Source organism: Impatiens glandulifera, chromosome 1 (genome assembly GCF_907164915.1).
Source record: "Impatiens glandulifera chromosome 1, dImpGla2.1, whole genome shotgun sequence".
In the NCBI taxonomy this organism is placed as follows: domain Eukaryota; kingdom Viridiplantae; phylum Streptophyta; class Magnoliopsida; order Ericales; family Balsaminaceae; genus Impatiens; species Impatiens glandulifera.
The window spans coordinates 97,586,274-97,609,180 of record NC_061862.1 but is presented as its reverse complement, the minus strand read 5'-3'; the positions used below and the strand labels follow the sequence as shown (position 1 = coordinate 97,609,180).

At 29.8% G+C, this 22,907-nt stretch overlaps 1 protein-coding gene across 1 annotated transcript; it reads right to left on the bottom strand.

The window, feature by feature from the left end:
* Positions 1-10,647: 10,647 nt before the first annotated feature.
* LOC124922452 (B3 domain-containing protein Os03g0620400-like) lies at positions 10,648-15,607 on the bottom strand. The gene is made up of 10 exons (XM_047463179.1): positions 15,374-15,607; positions 14,772-15,147; positions 14,544-14,698; positions 14,195-14,462; positions 13,286-13,449; positions 12,952-13,207; positions 12,708-12,889; positions 12,006-12,357; positions 11,770-11,924; positions 10,648-11,138 (listed from the first exon to the last, which is right to left on the bottom strand). The coding sequence occupies exons 1-10, from the start codon at positions 15,500-15,502 to the stop codon at positions 10,851-10,853; spliced, it is 2,325 nt and encodes a 774-aa protein (XP_047319135.1). The 5' UTR covers positions 15,503-15,607; the 3' UTR covers positions 10,648-10,850.
* Between the last annotated feature and the right edge of the window lie 7,300 nt (positions 15,608-22,907).

Sequence of the window (22,907 nt, the reverse complement as noted above, 5' to 3'; positions counted from 1 at the left end):
ATACCGAATTCAGGGTAAGGTAAATGTATGCATTTTTGCATATCAAAATTTTGAAGTAAGGTATAAGGTATGAATAAAATATTAAGGATACCTTACCGACTCACCCCTACGTATAGTAGATGTAAGGGAGTTTAAACATAGTTTTGTTTGAAAAAAAGAAACTTGTGGACTGATGTGACAAAATTATTATATTAAGTCTAAATACGTAAAAAAAAATTAAGACAATAAGTGAATTTCCGTGGAATGACTGAAAAGATAAATTTTTAATAAAAATAGTAGACAAGATACATATGACTATCATATTTATCTATTAATTTGTTTGAGAGTGTTAAATTAACTTATGTACCAAAATATTCTTGTTTTTAATGTATGTTTAATATTTTAACTTAATTATTTTATTTTAAAATAAAAATATTTTGATATTATGATTTATTTTTAATAAAAATAATTTTTGTAATTTTATTCCTATTATGGTTTGGGAATGAATGAATGGTTTTTAACAGTTTTGATCTACTCAGTTAAATCGATTTTTCATTCCTTTCCTAACGAGAAGCATGTCCATTTTATAATCTGTCATTCAAATTTAAGGGAAGGGAAAATGTAATTTTTAAAAATAATAATGTGTTTTCAATATATATTTAACATTTTAATTTAATTGTTTTATTATAAAATAAAAGGTAATAAAATAATAATTTATAATTATTTTTTACAAACTTTTTTAATCAAATTAGTAATTTTAATTATATTTATAATACATTATTAAAATATATAATATATATATATTAAATTATGAATTTATTTTAAAAAAATTAAAAAACAAAAACCATAAAACTAATAAAAAATCATTAAAAGTTTTAATAATATATTATAAATAAAATTTTAGTTAAATTTTAATAAAATTAATCATTCTAATATATATATAATTTTATTTATAATATATTGTAATTTAAAATATCTTTTTTTTCTTATTTATTAAAATAATATGATATATATATATATATATATATATATATATATATATATATATATATATATATATATATATATATATATATATATATATATATATATATATATATATATATATATATATATATATATATATATATATATATATATATATATATATATATATATATATATATATATATATATATATATATATATATATATATATATATATATATATATATATATATTGTTTAGGATAATAGAAATCCCTATCAACCAATTATAATACTTAACTTCAATTTAAAGTTCTAAAATGTCCAACATGCCTAAAACAGTGGCTATATAGGACTAAACAGGAACACAAAATTAAAGTACCATTTTATAAAAGGGATCGACATTTCAAATCCATACCAGATGTCCATTCAAACTTCTAAGATAAGCTTTAATTTTTTATTAATTACTTTTTTTTTTCAGTTAGGTAGGGTAGTTAGCGTTCATGATCAACACCTAATTTGATTAGCCTATTAGACTTGACATTTAAAGCAAATAATAAAATACGTAGTAAGATTGGAAACGTACCCGGACTTGAAGGATAAACACACTTTCCTCCAAACTTTTATTGATGACACTTCAAATATATTACAACTGGGTGATGGTGATGGAGAGTACAATAGAGAGAGAGAGTACAATACAGACTTCAGGGGTCGTTTTCGCCTCCTCCTTCCAACCCAACATAAACAACTATTTATAGTAAAACATTTAAATAAAAGTTAAAAACTTGAACAGTGATTCCCGGGATTCCCGGGATAAGTTTTTTCCGCAAATTACGGATCTTGTCTTCTTCTTCTGCAAACAGTACCTCCCGAGATTCCCGGGATAAGTTTTTTCCGCATCTTTCGGATCTTGTTTCCCTTTAAATTTTGAACTGGCTGGATGATGATAATCCAACGTCTTTTCTTGAAATTTTTTCAACCAAGGTGTCTTTGATTGCTTCGAAAATGTCTTCAATGGCGACATCACTTTGAGCGTCTTGAAGATAATCGGATGCCATAGTTGAATCTGATTTGTTTGATTTATTATCATCTTCAAATTTAGACATAAAGTATTTCTTCATTTCTTCAATATATGCAGATATCATCTGACTTTTTGATAAGTTCTCTGACCTCATTCGAAATTTTTTGGAGATATAATCAAACGGGGACGGTGCTTCCGCTACTTGTCGTTTTTCTTCATACATACTTATTTGCTGGTGTAGGAGGTCCATTGTCTCCTTCCCGAATCGCTCCTTTGTTTCCTGATCTATTCTCATCATCTTATCCCAAAATTTATAAAATGATGACCTAAACAGACAGGGAATGCCTGTTTTGGTATAACCAAATTCAGGAATCCATCTCCAGAACCATTGAATGGAAAATTCAGTAAAAAAGAAACATGAAGCTATTCCGTCAATATATAAATTAGCTTCTTGTTTTTGCAGAAGCTGGGGAGATACATTGCTCCATTTATCAAATAGGACCTTGATTTCTTCTGGTAAAATCTTTGGGCAGGGACCAAAACAGTAAAACCAGTCTATGAACCAGTGGGGAATATAACTACCCCCTGAAAAGAGGAATATGATATGCAGAATGATCAACACACCTTACTAATCATGAATCTAATGAACATCATCTCAAGAAATAAAAACATAAAGAATATAAAGAAAGAGGAATATGATATTCCTAAGGATTTAGACCTCCTAAATAAGTGGACAATTCCAAAAGTTGAACCTAGATTGATATATCAACTAGGAACATTTTAAAAAATGGGTTTAAAACAAGTAGTAAAAACTACTGAAGAGTCAGTTTCACTAGATAATAATGATATGATATTAAAACTACTATCAGATATGGATATAGCATATTATAAACGGTCCTATAAATTTATACATATAGGACTAGTGCAGGTGGCATTTAAACCTTTAACCTTAGAAGGTTTACCAGAGAGTTTTATGGCAGCCCTAAGAGATGGAAGAAACCTAAATTGGAAACAATCCCTAATGGGAATAATACAGTCCAATTTAGCTCAAGGACCAGTTTATTTTAACGTTTTTCCAAACTTACAATTATCTTTATCTGACGCAAATATAACTGACTCCCTAACATTAAATGTTAAAACACATTGATATAATTATGCTCCCGGATTGGAAGTAATGTGTGTTTGTTATAGAATATACTATAAACCATTATTCACTTTAAATCCACTTTGTAGAATAATGGACAAACCCAATAATGAAACAATTTTGATACAAACAAATTGTGATAAATCAAATATAACTAGTAGGAGACCAATTAAATGGGAAGAAATATCGTTCCCAGATAACTGGAAAATAGAACAACCTGTACCTGTAAAACCACAGGTCCAGAATCATAATAATATATTAGATATTTGTCAAAGTGAGGAAGGAAGTGTCGAAGTAAGATTTGACACAAACCTAAAGTTATGTCCAATACAAAGACATAGCTCTATCAAATCATATATCTCACCATTAGATTATAAGGTTGAGTATCCTTCTAGGGCATCCACCTCTCAAATAAGGGAATCAACGTTTTCAGAAGATTCAACTCCAATTACAGAAAGATTATATATCAACAGACAAAATATTGTTAGGGAAAATAACACCCAAACCCTAAATGAACCTGAACCGACAATGTCGGAAATGAACTTTTATATTTAAATGATTAGTACACCCAAAATAGATTTCAATACTGGCTCTACAGCCAGAAAAATAATTTCAAATGAATTCAAAAATCCCAGATATACCCAATTCAGAAAATGGTTTTTTAAAAGTTTTCACACCTCAGAAATAAAACAATTCAAAAAAGAATTTTATGAGTTCTGTACTGCGAAAAATGCTTTAATTCCTTTTACCTCTTGGTTCATAAGTACCTATGTTAAAAATTATATTTCGGTAATTGAAAGAACTTTCAAATTAGAATCAGGGAAAACCTATCTAGGGACATATCCACCTCAACAACCTTTCCATATTGAAAAGGGAGAAAAAATACTAAATTTCGCGCCATACAAAAATTTAATTGAAAATGATACGCTCCCAATAACATGCAAGCATATCAATAATATGTTTGAACAACAAAACTACACAAGTCTGTTCCTAAATATTCTAGGAGAACAGTTACAATCCATGGAAAATAAAATTGAAAAATTAATAAAATCTTTAAATGAAATCAAACCAGGAACGTCAAAAATAATTCCAAAAGAAAAAGAAGCTTTACCAACTTTCCAACCACCTCCAATCATATCTGATTTCAAACTAAGGCCAATGCAAGAGTTTGAGAAAGTTCTTGAAGAAAAATTTAGCAAGCTAAGCATTAAGACCTTAGACAAGGAAAACAGAGATCATATTAATAAAATAGATAAATGGGCTGATAAACCTATACAAAGTAAATTTTACTACAATAGACCAACACCAATGGATGTTTTACATGAGGAATACACAGATACAATTGATATTAGTTATTCAGGAAACAAAATCTATGAATGGAATATTGATGGATATTCAAACAAACAAATTTATACTACAGTACATAGGATGCTAATGTACTCAACAGTTTGTAAAAATAGTAAAAATAGTGATAAAACAATAGCAACAATGATTATTGCCGGATTCACTAGACAATTAAAGGGCTGGTGGGATAATTATTTTTCCCAAGAAAATAGAGATTCTATTCTTAACACTGTAAAACAAGAAAACAATAGCCTAACTGAACATGCAGTTTATACATTAGCAATTAATATCATTGAACACTTCACGGGAAGGTTCAGTGATAATAGTGATACAATTAGAACATTATTACAGAACCTAAGGTGTAAGACACTCTCAGATTTTAGATGGTACAAAGATACCTTTCTAAGTAGAGTAATGGAACTACCAGAATGCAATAATGTACATTGGAAATCCAAATTTATAGATGGCCTCCCTAGCCTATTTGCTGAAAGGGTTAGAAGAAATCTCAAAAAGAGTCATTCAATGATACCATATGAAAATTATACATATGGTGTATTAATAGATACCTGTATATAGGAAGGACTAGCCTTATGTAATGAAATAAGGTTAAACCAACAAATTAAAAGACAGAGTCAAAATGAAAGACAACAATTAGGTCAATTTTGTCAACAATTTGGTATAGATAGTCCTACATCTAGAAAAGAGAAAAGGGTGAAATATAATAAATTTCATAAATATAGAAAACCACCCCGAAAATACTCGGACATAAAGAATGAGAGGAGGGAAGAAAAGGTTAAAAACAAGTCAAAAAATTTCAAAAATAGTAAGAAATGCTACAACTGTGGAAAATTGGGACACACCTCAAAATTCTGTTGGGCAAAGAAAAAAATTAATAATCTTGAAATCCCAGAAGACACAAAAAGATTAATAATACAAACTCTACAAAACTCAGAATCTGAAGAATCTGATTCAGATTCACTACCTAGTGATTCTGAAATAGATGACCTAGATAATGAAAATATTTCGGAATCAAGCTCGGAAGACTCTGAATGTGAGCCTTGCCGATCAGGATTAAGTTGTCCTAAAAAGGAAACAAATAACCTAGATCAAAATATTGACAAATCAGAATTATATAGAATCATATCTCAATTTTCAGATATGAAAGTTAATGTTTTAACATCAAATCATGCTTTTGAATTACTAAAAGCCATCAAAGACCCAGAATTAAGAATGCAGATCATAAATCAGTTTAATTCTGAAGAAGGAACTTCATCCTCTAAATATGAAGAGCCAGAAGAAAAGAGATTCAATTATAATAATCATGATAAATCTTACACTATGAGTGAAGTAATGAATCAACTCAGACACAAGATTCAAAACAAAGAAGAGAATACAACACTCACAAATCTTTACAAAGAAATTAATAATTTAAAGGAAGAAATTAAGATATTAAAAAAGAAGAATGTTATACAAGAGTCTAGAATAACTAAGCTTGAGGATAACTATAGCGAAAATAATCAATATAATGACAACAAAGCAGAAATTGAAGAAAATATCTTCTCAGAAAATTTTTTATCCACAATAGAAATGGTTAAATCCCAAAAATGGCACATAAAAATATCTCTCCTAATAGATAATCATTATACAAGATCATTTACTGCTCTTGTTGATAGCGGAGCAGATTTAAATGTTATTCAGGAAGGACTAATCCCTACTAGGTATTTTCATAAAACAAGTCATACCTTGTGGCATGCAGGGGGAGATAAACTCCAAATCCAATATAAGCTTCCAAAAGCTTATATATGTACTGATAATAAATGCATTCCTCAAAGCTTTATACTTGCTAAAGATATATCAAATCAGGTCATACTTGGAACCCCATTTTTAAACACAATTTACCCTATTAAGATGATTAATAATAAAGGTATTACAGGAACCTTCCAGAAACATGATATTTTTCTAGAATTTATTGTGGAACCGTTTACTAAAATGTTACATAGTATATATGATAATATCAAAGCAAAACAAGATCAAATATATTTTCTAAAGCAAGAAATAAGCCTAATAACAATAGATGAACAACTAGAAAATCCTAAATTACAAGAAAAAATAGCTCTGCTAAAAGACCAACTTTCAATAGATATTTGTAATGAATATCCTAATGCATTCTGGGATAGAAAGAAACATATAGTTTCACTACCATATGAGGAAGCTTTTAATGAAAAGAATATTCCTACAAAGGCAAGACCTTGCCAAATGAATTCAGAATATCTGGAATTATGCAAAAAAGAGATAGATGCACTATTGCATAAGGGATTAATAAGTCCATCACAATCACCTTGGTCATGTACGGCTTTCTACGTAAATAAACATTCAGAAGTCGAAAGAGGCGTGCCAAGGTTAGTAATAAACTATAAACCCCTAACCAAAGTATTAAAATGGATTAGGCACCCAATTCCTAATAAAAAGGATCTGTTAGATAGACTGTATGATAGTTTAATATTTTCAAAATTTGACTTAAAATCAGGATATTGGCAAATCCAGATTGAAAAATCTGACAGGTATAAAACAGCATTCAATGTCCCTATAGGACATTATGAATGGAATGTAATGCCATTTGGATTAAAAAATGCTCCATCCGAATTTCAAAAAATTATGAATAATATCTATAATCCTTATAGCACATTTATAATTGTTTACATTGATGACATATTAGTTTATTCAAAAACAATTGAAACTCATTTCAAACATTTAAATATGTTCAAAACAATAATAACTCAAAATGGACTAGTAATTTCTAAACCAAAAATGGATCTTTTCAAAACAAGAATAAGGTTTTTAGGTCATATCATTGAAAAGGGAAATATTACTCCCATTAATAGAAACATAGAATTTGCGGAAAAATTCCCTAATGTGATCACTGATAAAACACAGTTACAAAGATTTTTAGGCAGCTTAAATTATGTGGCTCCATACTATAAAAATCTAACAAAAGATACATCAATCTTATATGAAAGACTGAAGAAGAATCCAAAACCATGGTCAAACCATCATATAGAGGCTATTAAAAGAATTAAAAATAAAGTAAAGGTACTTCCTTGTTTAATGATAAGTAACCCGAATTGAGAAAAGGTAATTGAGACTGATGCATATGACATAGGATTTGGAGGAATACTAACTCAATTAGATCCAGAAACAAAACAGGTCTATCTTGTCAGATTCCATTCAGGGAAATGGAACAACTCTCAAAAGAATTATGCGACAGTCGCCAAAGAAATTCTGGCGATAGTCAAATGTGTTTTAAAATTCCAAGATGATTTATATAATCAAAAATTTATTATACGAACAGATTGCAACGCAGCTAAATTCATGTTCCAGAAAGATTTTAAACATGATGTGTTAAAACAAATGTTCGCCAGATGGCAAGCTCATTTAGCTCCATTTGATTTTGAAATAACATACAAAAAAGGGATAGATAATAATCTTCCTGATTTCTTGACCCGTGAATTTTTAAATTTACAGGAATGAGCGGAAGGGGTTATGAGTCTTTCTCTAATAGAGGAAGAGGATCCTCCTCTATCAGAGGAAGAGGTCGGGGCAGAGCACCAGAGATCATATCTCAGTATGGTAAACAAAAACTGATAGCAATGGATCTATCCCAAAGTTCGGACAGTCAAAAAGACAATCCAACGTACGCCAGAATACTAGGAGATGAAGAATCAGAATCCAATAATATTGGATTTATAAGAAATGAATATAAAGAAATTATATTTCTCCTAGAAGAGAAGGACCTCAAATGGAGGAATGAGCCATGGACAATAATGCAGAGGTATTTGGATAATACATCCACTCCGTCAAGGACTTACAAGACCCGGATATTTTACGAACAAATACTTATTCAAAGTGGGTCATGTGAAATATCACATTTCTCTGGGGCAAACAAAGAAATTTATAATTTCAGCAAAATAATAATAAAAAAGACAATTTCGTTGGAAGATTGGGGAATATCCCCAATGAAAGAAAGAGAATTATCGTTTAATAAAACGACAACAATCAAATTTAATTATTGGGATTATTGTGATGCCTTTACTAAGGCACTATATTATGAGAATAATAAATATAAACATTCCTGGTTCATCAAGGTATGTGCAAATGTCTATAGAGGTGATATTCCCCACTGGTTCATAGACTGGTTTTATTGTTTTGGTCCCTGCCCAAAGATTTTACTAGAAGAAATCAAGGTCCTATTTGATAAATGGAGCAATGTATCTCCCCAGCTTCTGCAAAAACAATAAGCTAATTTATATATTGACGGAATAGCTTCATGTTTCTTTTTTACTGAATTTTCCATTCCATGGATCTGGAGATGGATTCCTGAATTTGGTTATACCAAAACAGGCATTCCCTGTCTGTTTAGGTCATCATTTTATAAATTTTGGGATAAGATGATGAGAATAGATCAGGAAACAAAGGAGCGATTCGGGAAGGAGACAATGGACCTCCTACACCAGCAAATAAGTATGTATGAAGAAAAACGACAAGTAGCGGAAGCACCGTCCCCGTTTGATTATATCTCCAAAAAATTTCGAATGAGGTCAGAGAACTTATCAAAAAATCAGATGATATCTGCATATATTGAAGAAATGAAGAAAGACTTTATGTCTAAATTTGAAGATGATAATAAATCAAACAAATCAGATTCAACTATGGCATCCGATTATCTTCAAGACGCTCAAAGTGATGTCGCCATTGAAGACATTTTCGAAGCAATCAAAGACACCTTGGTTGAAAAAATTTCAAGAAAAGACGTTGGATCATCATCATCCAGCCAGTTCAAAATTTAAAGGGAAACAAGATCCGAAAGATGCGGAAAAAACTTATCCCGGGAATCTCAGGAGGTACTGTTTGCAGAAGAAGAAGACAAGATCCGTAATTTGTGGAAAAAACTTATCCCGGGAATCCCGGGAATCACTGTTCAAGTTTTAACTTTTATTTAAATATTTTACTATAAATAGTTGTTTATGTTGTGTTGGAAGGAGGAGGCGAAAACGACCCCTGAAGTCTGTATTGTACTCTCTCTCTCTCTATTGTACTCTCCATGACCATCACCCAGTTGTAATATATTTGAAGTGTCATCAATAAAAGTTTGGAGGACAGTGTGTTTATCCTTCAAGTCCGGGTACGTTTCCAATCTTACTACGTATTTTATTATTTGCTTTAAATGTCACTAATCAAATTAGGTGTTATCATGGACGCTAACTACCCTACCTAACTGGAAAAAAAAAGAGTAATTAATAAAAAATTAAAGCTTATCTTAGAAGTTTGAATGGACATCTGGCATGGATTTGAAATGTCGATCCCTTTTATAGAATGGTACTTTAATTTTGTGTTCCTGTTTAGTCCTATTTAGCCACTGTTTTAGGCATGTTGGACATTTTAGAACTTTAAATTGAAGTTAAGTATTATAATTGGTTGATAGGCATTTCTATTATCCTAAACACAGAAGTTGTCCCTCTTCAGACTTTCTTTATAAGTTCTAATTTTTATATGTCGATCCTAAACATATATATATATATTATAGATTGTTAATTTTATTAAAAGGTTTTAAAACAAAATTATTTTCTCAAAATATTTAATTTTAAATTATTATTGTTATGTTAATAATTATTCAAAAGATATTATACTTATAATTTACATAAATTAAAATTTTTAATCTTATTAAAAAATTTAAAATAAAATTATTTATTTTAAAAATATTTATTTGAATTTATCATTAACTTTAATCATCGTGTACAAATTAAAATTATTAATTTTATCCTAAAAAGTTAAAAAAATAAAAACAAAATATTATATACTTTTATTTTACAATAAAATAATTAAGTTAGATTATTAAAAACAAAATTTGATAATAAAAAGTATAGTTTTCAGTGGTTTTTGATTTCAACTTATTTCTCACCAATTCTTGTGGTTAAAATTAGCACCATTTTAATTTTCTTTTGTAAGCAGATAAATAAATATTTGTTAAGTTAGTAAGAAAAACAAAATATTTCTAATAAGTAAATTTGACAATTTGAGTCAATTAATGGCAAAACCTACAAGATGTTGAGACCAACTCTCTGGCTTGGGTTCACCATGATGAGATTTTAACAAAAATATTAGGCATGTCAATTAATAGTAAGTTGTTAGAATCAAAATGAGAAACTCAAAAACACTATAACTGTATTTGAGCAAGTTATAATATAATATAAACAAAGATAACTCATACTAATTGTATCAGCAATTGAAAAAGCAAAAATATGGCCATTCCATTATATGGCCTCAGCTATTAGATTTAGTCAATATTGTTAACTATCATCAGTACTACCACCATATTTAATATTAAGAATCTCCCCTTTTATCAATCCTCATCATCCTGATCCTGTGCCTTCTTCTCTTTTCTTTTGTTCCGAAATATGACTACTTCAAGATCGAGCTTAGTCTCATCTGTCAACACGAATACGCAAACATCTCCTATCTCCAAGTCGTTTTCCTCCACAAATCGATGCCAAATCAGGTGCACAACCCCAAGATTACTTGGACTACGACAGCAAATCACATCCCACTCTTTTCCCATTTCTCTAACTTGAAGCTTTACAATCTCTGCGTCGTTATTGAAATATTGCCTAGCAAACTTCCTTGGCAAGAACTGAAATAACAAGCATACAAGTGGTTACAAAACAAAAGGGCTTGTTCGGATTGGATTATTTGAATAAATTCGTTTGGTACATATTTTTAAAAAGTAGTATTTTTTGGGTAAAAAAACTAAAAATGTATTAATATATAATAGATAGAATTTCCTAAAAAAATAGTATTTTGGTTGATTAATTGATCAACGAGAGGATGGATGAACAGATGGTGGATTCTTTTTAAGTTTTTTTAAATAAGCCCTACCAAACAAGGTCTAAGACAAAACTCATAAATTATTATCTTTTATTTTGATTTATGCCCCTGGAGGTACAAAACAAGATTTTGATGCTAAGCAAAATGAACTCATTTTCTTCTTTTCTTTCAAATAATTCAATTTTGGATTTAAGGAAATTTGTTTTATTGAAAAAGTGAACCATTCAAGTTAAATGGCTATATACTTTCTATTTTTAAATATTCTAAATTTAAAGTAAGGGTATTATAGTATTTTTAGTTGATGCTTTACTTTATTTAGCTATATTTTCACAGTTATATCAACAAGTTTATAACTTTTCTTAGAGAATCAGCATTTTGGTATAGTAGAGAGTCTATTCTTTGCATGTTTTCAAGTTGAACAAAGGTTTAGTACTTACCAAACCATTGCTTCCAAGATAAGATGGTTGGACCGTGATAACCACCGAAGGATGTTCAGATTTGAAGGTGTTTGCTCTTTCCAATGCTGTACATTCCTCATCCTTATTTGCCTCAGCAAAGCTAGAACACGATGCTCCGATGAAACCATTCAATTCTGCATTGATTTCCACCAAGGGATGTTATAAACCAAAAAACAATTAACCAAAATGAATAAGTTGGCAAATAAAGGTCATACTTGACGACTTATACTCCATAAAATCATCATCGACCACTTCACGTGTCCTCTTGGAACTTGCCATTCCGGAACTTAAGTTGGAATGTTCTTGTTGATCGTGAAACTCTCTAAATATAATGACTCTTAGCAAAGGTTCAACACAATTCTTAATAAGCTCAAAGACACAAGCATCCCCTTCTTTCAGATTATTGTCAATTGCAAACGATTCCCAACTAAAACCTTGCATGAATCGCCTCTCACTTGATCCATGACAGAAACACTTAACCGGCCAGGTTCTCTCGTCTTGCATGCAAAGGATAGCTGTTTTTGGCTTGGAAGGAAAATGTTTCCTTGTAAAATGTCTTGGTAGATACTACATAGTCAAGAAGAAAAATAAAACTATAAAAGTAGGCAACACAATTTTAGAAAAAAAAATTGACATCTCCCAGGGTGTTAGCACAATATTGCACCATCATTATCCTCAACTTTAATTAAGGTGTTCTTAGTGAGGATCGAACATACTGATCTATATACTGATCTATAAGGATGAAGATTTTATTAATTAAATGATCCCCACTTTAATCAATGTGTTATCGATCTTGAGAACTCAGTCTCTAAGTTCAAGATTTTACCACTTAAGCCACTCTTGATGGGTAAAAATAGGCATACTGTAACCAACTGGGTAAAATTCACGTCGGTTAGAATTTATATAGAAAGGCTTACTAAAGCAAAACGATCGGACAAGTAACTTTTCCGTAGAAGCATAACAACAAAAGGATTTTGTGATTTAAAAGCTGAAGCTCTTTCAATCGCTGCAGTTTTCTCCTCTACAATGCCTTCCATTACAGTCTCGTTTGTTTCTTTATTCTCGCTCTCCGGTTTTCCAGTTCCCGTACATTCCTCCTCTGCGAGGATCTTGTCAAGTTCATTCATGTATATCTCAATCAAAGTTGGCAAAAAAAATTACCTTTGACATCTTCAACTGTATATTTTGCTTGAAATATAGTGACTTTAAACACTGGCTTACTTTCATCCTTTGTAATGAGCTCGAAGACACAAACATCGCCGACTTTCAAGTTATTCTCTTGTACAAATGTAGTACATTTGAGGGATAAGTAGCCATAACCCTGGCATTTCACAGTCCAAGTTCGTCCATCAGAAACCGAAAGAGTGACCATTGATGGCCTCAAACAATTTGCCTTTGAGAAGTCTACTGGTATATGCTGTTGTAATGAAGAGGAATATACAATTAACCACAATATTTCTTTACAATTAATAAGCAAGTATATAAGATTCCTTACCAGACCAGTGTTTCTTTGGATATAAGATGGTCGTATAACAATAATAAAACAAGGGTATTGCGACTCGAAGGCTTCAGCCTTTTCAAGAGCTAACTTGCTTCCTGGAATTGCAGTTTTATTTTGCTGTAAATGTACCTCATCAGGCAGCATACTTTCAAAATGTTCTGCCAGGACAGATGCATAAATATTTTTGGTCTTAGAAACAACAATAATGCATAACTAAGAATTGTCATTAAAACATAAGTAATCAATATTGGATTCATTTGGAAATGGGGTTGTATCTGGAAAATTGCCATGTGTTAGGGATAAAGATCAGATATATTTGTAAGATTTTTGAAATGGAGAGAAAAGAGATACTTCTTGATATATAATTATGATAACATGTTAAAACTATATATACAAATTTCGAGATGATTTTCATCACTTGGGATAAATCGGAATCCGTAAAATATCTCAAATACTTCATTCTAATCTATCTAGAAATAGATTAGACAATAAAATAAACCTAGTTTGACTATCTTCACAATTTGGAATAGAAATGTGACTGAATGTGATACTGCAGACAATTCAAAGGATTACCCTCAAATTTGGAGAGTGGAGAAGAACCAAACCTGTTTTTATAGAATGTCAATGCTATGTAAACTTACAAAAGAGTTGAAACATATATTAAGAACATTTGTTTGAAGAAGGTAAATGTTTACCACTAGTCTTTTTTAGGCGTATCACATTTTATCTTCTGGACTCAGTCTTGATATGGACGAGAAACACCGCATGTCAAATGGTCTCACTCCATATCAATGATCCGGTTGAGATACCATATACCAAAGCTTAATTTCAAACAAAGACACTAAATTTTGGCTTGAGAAATGACTACTCAATATTAGTACATGGATTGAGGAGGAACAATACCTTCTTCCTCGGCACATTCCTGAAAATTATTATCTCTAGAAATGACAACTCTAAGTTGAGGGACACCAGTACTCTCGATCAGCTCAAAGACACAAACATCGCCTACTTTCAGCTTGTTATCACGAGCAAATGAACCCCAAGCGAGACTAAACTTTTCAGGACCTTTACCACCGGAGCCAACAAGCCAGATTCTCTCGTCTGAAATCCTGAGTGTGACTGATGCTGGGAGATGTCTTAAATACGTCCTAACAAATTGTGCTGGTAAATACTGCAGAACAGAGGAAGAAATAGTCTAAGAGATATAGAAGACAACTAATTGTTCTTTAGATTAAGCAGAACTTCTTCTTACCAGTCTATATTTACCAGATACATAACTAGGACTCATAAAAATAACAAAGAAGGGGTGGTCTGATTTGAAGGACGAAACTCTCTTAATGGCTGTCATTTTCACTTCCATTGGCACTAGTCCAATATAAATTGGTTTGTCTTCTTGCTCTTCCTCATCTGTGAATCAAAATCATCTTTCTTCAACAAATTCAGTATAATACCTAGATCTGACTAAGGAGAATAGTAGTACCTTTGTTCAAGTTATACCCAGCAGCAGCATGTTCCTCCTGTAGATAGTCGTGAAACTCCATTGGTTCCTTAACCCCATCTGCCTGATCATCATTCTTGACAGATGATTTTCCAGCAATTGGATATTCAATTTCAGACGCATTTAAATTGTCAAGTATGAGAACATGAAAGACAGAGTTCCCATCATATCTTAACACTAATAAATGTCCAAAGCGAATGGAATAGTAATTGGTGAAGCTTCTCCAACCAGATTCCAAACAAACTTCGCCACATGAATATGTTACCCCCATTCTCCACACAGCCCCATTCGGCATCTTGAGAAGCACAGCATTGGAGATTTGAATTCCATATTTTGCAATAAAATCCCTGGGAATTTTCTACAAGAGAAGAATAAAATAAGAAATCTGAAAAAAGACGAGAGCTTTTAGGTTTCAGGATTTCAGCAATCAGTAAAAAACGTAGAATAAACTCATGCAACAACTCACAGAACAGTTTTAGGTTTTAGCAATGTAGAAATTGAGGGCATTTTCCGGCAAAGAAACGCAATGGGTAGAAGAAATACATGCATCTTTACTGTTTAGAAAGATATTAAGTGATATTTACCAGTCTTAGATACTGATCAGCTTTGGAGAGGATTATTGTGAAGAAGTGCGGCCGTTCTGGTAGAGAAAACGATCGGTGGATAGAACTAGCATCGTTTCCGGGAGAGCAATCGCGACTGTTCTTGATCATTTTCTACTTTACTCTTTCTTCTACTTCTTCTTCTTCTTCTTTTCTACATCCGTTTCGATCGACTGTTCAGTTTACAGCAAAAAGAGAGAATTCTCTGGCATTGAATGTAGTAAGTTCAGTAACTACTACTTTCCAACACTCATCTTGCATTAAGACCTGCTTTTCTTTTCTTTTCTTTTCTTGTCTTTTTCCCATAAACCAGTAATTAGGGTTTATTTGATGTTGATTATTTAGATTTTTTTTTAGTAATTTAATTTTTAAGTGGTTGAATAATAAAGTAAATATTGATTCTGTTTTTTTAAATCCTGGAGCTGGGAAAATTTGACAAAATTATCTTAATAATAACTTCATTTTTTTTTAGGAAATGACTAAAGTCCGAGCAAATTTGTAAAAATAATCTTTTTCGTCTGTCTATGAAAATATCTTTCGGCGTGACGCATGATGTTCGTGATGCGAAGAGATGATCGGATAATGTTTGCAAAACTAATTTCGCGTCATGCGAAGGGTGCTTCTCATCACACGAAACACCCTTTCGCGTCACGATAATCATGCGTCGCGTGACGTGAAGGGGTATTTTCGTTCGAAATTATCATTTTTATAAACTTTATCGAGCCTGGTTCATTTCTCAAAATATGTCTTTATTAGGGGTCAAATTTTCTTGGGAGCTGGGTTGGGAGATATATATGTAATTTAAATGTATATATAGTAAAACTTTATATATTTTCAAACTGAGTGATAATTTAATAATTTAATTCATAAATTAAATAATTTAATAATTTAAAATATATAAATTTTTAATAAAAAATCTTCTATTAACTCTACATAGATTACTTCTAAGTTCTAACATAGGACGGATCGATACGGTATATCTTAATATTTTATTCATACTTTATACTTTACCTAAAATTTCGGTATGCAAAAAATGCATATCTTTACGTTACTTTGATTTTGGTATACCTTGTTTCGATATACCTTAATTTTGGTATAAAAAAAATTCATACATTACCTTACCTTAATTTCGGTATACCTTATTTTCGGTATTATACATTTGATATCTAAAAAATATATTAATTTTAAAAAAAATAATTCACATCAGTAAGGTAGATATTACATATATTGAATAATATTTCAGTATAATTATATTTTGATATTATTCAAAAATTTAGAGATTACATATATTGAATAATATTTTAGTATAATTATATTTTGATATTATTTAAAAATTATATTTCTATAATTAAATTAATTTTAAATCTATTTAATTATTTTCTTATAAGTATTATATATATATTTATATATATATATATATTAACTTATAAATATTATTTCGGTATATCTCGATATACCAAAATTTTAAAAATATCATACATTTATCGTAACAATAATTACGGTATCGGTGTTATACCTTACATTTTTTTCGGTATACCTTAAAAGTCGATATTTTTGATATATTATTTCTTATATTGAAATAATGCTTTAATTTAATGATGTTTACTTTATTTCTTATATTGAGGTTAAATTGAGCTTATTTTTTCAAAATTATTAGTTAAATTTTAAGATAATTTATAAATTTGATTGTTTCTAATTATTTTATATAACTTTTTTAATTGTTGTTATTCAACTTATTTGTTACACCATATTTGTTTAATTTGATTTATAAGTGATAATTCATTTGTTCGCATTTATAAAAGTGAATCAAACTAGTCAGTTGGACAGGATTGAAAATATTAGCATTATTATCATTTAAATTAATTATTATTATTTATCATACTTTGTATAAGTTAAATATTATATTACAAATGAATTCAGAAAAGTTCATTGAGCCGGAGGGTTTCGGAGCACTTCGTCCTTAATATTTAAGATATTTTAGAATAAGGTTTCTTATATTATATTTTATGATAAGATATTTTAGAATGAAAATTTAATAAATAAGAATATTTTAAATTATTACAAATATTTAAATAAAAGACTAATATATTTAACATAATTTTTTTTCCTTTTAATATAATATTATAATTTATAAATGTATATTTTTATACAAAATATTATAATATTGTAAACACTAATTTTTGACACCCAAAAATTTAAATAAATATCGTAATAAATAAAATTTGACACCCAAAAAATTAAATAAATGTCTTAATAAATAAAATATATTGACATAATAATAATGAAAAGAAATAAGACAATGTGGCAAGCCAATATATAATGAAATTAAATCTTACTAAATAAATAAATAATAATCATGAAATATTAGAATATTAAAGGAAATAAATAAAAATATATTATTTTGAGATTTAATATTGTGTTTGATTCCATGCATAAAAAAAAAAATAAGCTAAAAGGGATTGAAAAATGCGAGAAATCAAACAAAACTTATAGTTTTTTTTTTTTTTTCCGTGATCAAATGTAGCAGAAACTAGTACAGTTAGTCGATAATGGGTCAGCTAACAGTTAGAGAACATGAAGAACTCAAGAACATGTTGAAGAGGATGAACTACGAAATCACAACTTCCTCTACGAACAACCATTCAACGCGAGATAAAGCCCGGGGGCTGACCGCGACAACACAAAGACCTTGCCTGCACTGCCCGTTTCCTGCCTTGACACCCAAGTTTGGATGATATTAAGATGCAACAAATGAAGGATAAAAAGAGATTTTGATTCTAGAGTCGGTTAGACTAAATTAGAGGCTATGATTGGTATAATAAATATTTAGAAGTAATAAGTGGAAAAATTAGAGAGGGAAAAGAGGCGACAAGAGGATCTGACTTTATCAGCCAGACGCTCGCCAAGGAAACACGTGAAGATCATCTGCTTATTTAGTTTGTTTTTATTATTTGTTAAAATCAGTTATTTGTTTTATTGGGCTAATATATATAAATAATGTTTTGGACTATTTTTTATTCGAAACTCAATAAAAAATAAGATGATCATTAAGTATTTATTATTTTATTGAGTAAGTCACATAATTAATATAATTAATGGTATGGAACGGTTATATGTAAAAACAGTCGATTTATTTATTATTTACAATGGATTAAATAATAAATAAATAATATAAGGGTTGTGGTTCCCGTTTGAGAGAGAAGGGAGAAAACCGATTATAGAATTGGAAGAACAAACACACGGTCATTTAAAAGATCTTCATCATGAATTCATGTATGTGATTACGATATCTCTTACGATATCTTAAAATCTTAATCTTAATATCAACAAATTAACATAGAGATTGGCTCTGATACCAATAGTAGGATTTTCTTTATTCCTAAATTCATGATTCTAAATAACTTGTTAGATTTCCTTTATAATATTAATTTATAATCCTATAGATAAAATCTAACATATATGAATCATATACATAATATGTAAATCTCTATGCGGAAGCCTGAATTCATGATGAAGATCTTTTGAATGACCGTGGGTTTGTTCTTCCAATTCGTTTTCTCCCTTCTCTCTCAAACTCTAACTCGGGAACCACAACCTTTATATTATTTATTTATTATTTAATTCATCATAAATAATAAATAAATTGACGGTTTCTACACATAACCGTACACATAACCGTTTCATACCATTAATTATATTAACTATGTAACTTACTCAATAAAATAATAAATACTTAATGATCACCTTATTTTTTATTGAATTGACGGTTTCTACATATAACCGTTCCATACCATTAATTATATTAATTATGTAACTTACTCAATAAGATAATAAAATAAATACTTAATGATCACCTTATTTTTTATTGAGTTCCGAATAAAAAATAGCCCAAACACATTATTTATATATATTAGTCCAATAAATCTAGAGACTATGTAAGATTAATGAATGAATTAAAAGTCTAAATCAATTTATTTCTCTCAAAATTTCATTCACTTTATCTCTCTCTCAATTCATATTGATTCTTCTTTAATTCATATTGATTCTTCTTTCATTTTCATTTGTTCAGAAACTTTTTATCCGCTTGATTTACACATGGTATCAGAGCCATATCGTTGAAAGAAGAAGCCTAAACTGATCATCATGATTCAAGGAGGACCTTCAAGTTTGTTTGATTCTTTGATATTATCTAGCAATAACCATATCCCTAGTCAAGCTCCAGTGCGAATCTCGGCTCCGTTCGCTTAACCGATGACGATCTAGAGTCAAATACCAATAACATGTACTGTTCCAGTTAAGAGAAAATACAACAACGATCCGTTAGTTATTCATGCAACGGATCATATAGGGTTGATTATCACTTTTGTAGTTCTTACTCGAAGAGACACATACTTTGGCTGGAGTTTGAGCGTTCGCCTAGCACTTTAGGAGAAGATTAAAAGTGGTTTCATCGATGGATCATATCCTCAACCGAAAGAATGTGATGAACATGACCAATGGAGTATTGTTGATACTCTAATTAGAGCTTGGATAATGAACAAAATAGAGCCAAAGATTGGGAGAAGGTTTCAGTCAAAGAAAACTAGTCTCGATTTGTGGTTAGAGGTTCAATCTCGATATGAAGGTAATAACGGACCAATAAGGTATGGATTACAAAGAGATATTAGTTTTATTCAGCAAGGCGATTTAGATCTTGAGGAATATTAATCAAAGGTCAAGTTGTTTTGGGACGAAATGTTAGGGCTGAAACCACTTCGAAGATGCAGGTGTAAGGATGTTCGAAATGACTGTGATGTATGTTTTCTTAAGGTTGAGATGCTTTGGGATGATGAAGAAATAAAATTGTTGCAATTCTTGATGGGTCTCAATTAGAGGTATGAGTATGTAAAGGATCAGATCCTCATGCAGGATCAATGATCAAATGTGTAAAAATCATTCACTATGTTACAAAATGTTAGAAAGAAATCTAGACAGAAAAGACCGTATCAAAAAGCATCAATGGTTATCAAAGAAGATTTTATAAAGAAGGGAAGTCAAAATGTTGACAAGAATAAATCTATTTATTGTTCACATTGTGGAGGAAATTGACATATTAAGGAAGGATGTTTTAAGTTGATAGAATATCCGAATTTGTGGAAACAACCAAGGGATAGTCATGGAAAGAAGAAGAATTTATATCAGAAAAGGAATGCACATGCTGCAGTTGATCTTGAAGATGTTCCTGATATGAGAATGGAAGAGTTTAAGATGTATAAGCAGTTTCTGAAGAATATGAGGGACATTAAGACTAAAGGAGGTGGCTCTACTTCCTTGCAGGTAAGTATTCTTTATCAAATATGTTTTCATTTAAATTGTTTGATTATAATTTTAACATAAATGAACAAATCGGTATGATAGATAGATGACTTATTGGTTCAGGAACCTCATGTCATATTTGCAATAACAAAAATATGTTTTATTAATTTGAAGAAATTAAAATGCCTAAGATTATGTACTTGACTAATGGATCTTGTACGTATATAACTAATATAGGAACTGTTGAAGTATCTAATGGATTGAAACTTAAAGATGTATTGTATGCATCTTGTTTTAAATATCTTTAATTGCAGTTTCTAAATTAGCCAAAGAAAATAAAATAGAATGTGTTTTTTTAGAATCTGTGTGTTATTTGTAGGACCTCAAGAAAGGTTCAAGGTGATTCTGAAAAAAAGGATTAGAAATTTATATTTCACTAAGAATAGTTTATTTTCTTGTAATGATGATGGTTCTGTTGGTAACATTTATTCTAATAATGTTGTTGATTCTATTTTGATTCATAAATGATTAGGACACCCTTCTTATGGCGTTATAAAACTTGCATTTCCAGATTGTTTGAATGAAAATTTTCAATGCAATACTTGTCCACTTATAAAAATGTAAAGATTTCTATTTACTAGAAGTGAATCTAAAACACAAACAACTTTTGAACTTATTCATGTTGATTTATGGGGACCATATCGAGAAGAGTCTATTTTGAACACACCTTATATGCTTACAATTGTTGATGAATTTTCTAGGTGTACATGAATCTTTGAAATCTCTAGTAAAGTGTTTGTGTTTGATAAACTTCAATATTTTTTTCAAATGATCAAATCAATTTGACATTAGTATCAAAACTATTCGATTAGATAATGGAACTGAATTTATAAATGAAAGATGTTCAGGATTATTTGATTTTTTAGGAACTATTCATTAAACAACATGTGCTACTCACCACAACAAAATGGTGTTGTAGAAAGAAAACATAAACATTTGATCCATGTTGAAAGATCTTTAATGATAGATTCTAATTTAGAACCTAAATTTTGACCTTTTTCGTTATTGACAAAACCTAAATTTTGACCTTTTTCGTTAATAGAATTCCTACAAGCATTTTAAATGGAAAAATATCAATTAAGATTTTAAGTGGAAAGAAATCGGATTATGATTCTTATAGAATGTTTGATTGTCTATGTTATGCTTTAAATGGTTTTTCAAACAAGTCAAAATTCTCAAGAGCTAATAAATGTGTTTTCATTAGTTATTCTTTAAATAAAAAAGGTTATACAGTTTATGACATTGATGAAGGTAATGTTTATGTTTCTAGAGATGTTATATTTAATGAGAAAATTTTTCCTTTTTCAAAAAAGGTTGAGAATGATGAAAATATTTTCACTAGTGGAAAATGAGGTTTTGGTAACGAATGTTAGTAACGGCGCTATAGTGCTCTTACTGAAAATTTTTATTAGTAGCAGTTTAATATATCCGTTACTGATATTAGGATATCAGTAACGGCCATTTAAAACCGTTACTGATAAAAATTTTCAGTAACGGTCATAAAGAATAGTCATTACAGACACTAGTTTTTTTTATTCTTCTTTTTCGAAATGAGAATATCAGTAACAGTTTTAAGAATAACCGTTACTAATATGCATTCATTTAATTTTTTTTCATAAGAGGTATCAGTAACGATTTTCGAAAACCCATACTGATACATACATTTGTAACAGTTATATTAAAACCGTTACTGATATCTAAAGGGTATTAGTAATGGTTATCCTTAAAACCGTTACTGATATGCATTCATTTTAATTTTTTTACAAGAGGTATCAGTAACGATTTTTGAAAACTCTTACTGATACAAACATTTGTAATGGTTATACTAAAATCGTTACTATTATATAAGGGATATCAATAAGGTTATCCTTAAAACCGTTACTGATATGCATTCATTTTAAATCTTTCTCAAGAGATATCAGTAATGGTTTTTGAAAACCATTACTGATACATACATTTGTAACAGTTATATACTAAAACCGTTACTGATATTTCTTATGTCATTTCGTCTTCACAAGGGGTATTAATAACGGTTATCCTTAAAACCGTTACCGATATGCATTCATTTTAATTTTTTCACAAGAGGTATCAGTAACGGTTTTTGAAAACCCTTACTGATACATACATTTGTAATGATTATACTAAAACCGTTATTGATACC

What these genes read in the sequence shown, in the direction of transcription:
- LOC124922452 (XM_047463179.1), bottom strand. Translation starts at nt 15,502, where the DNA reads ATGATCAAGAACAGTCGCGATTGCTCTCCCGGAAACGATGCTAGTTCT. An exon ending in CTGATCAGTATCTAAGACTG is followed by an intron (nt 15,148 to 15,373) that starts GTAAATATCACT and finishes CTTCTCTTGTAG; the next exon opens with AAAATTCCCAGGGATTTTAT. An exon ending in TGGGTATAACTTGAACAAAG is followed by an intron (nt 14,699 to 14,771) that starts GTACTACTATTC and finishes TTTGATTCACAG; the next exon opens with ATGAGGAAGAGCAAGAAGAC.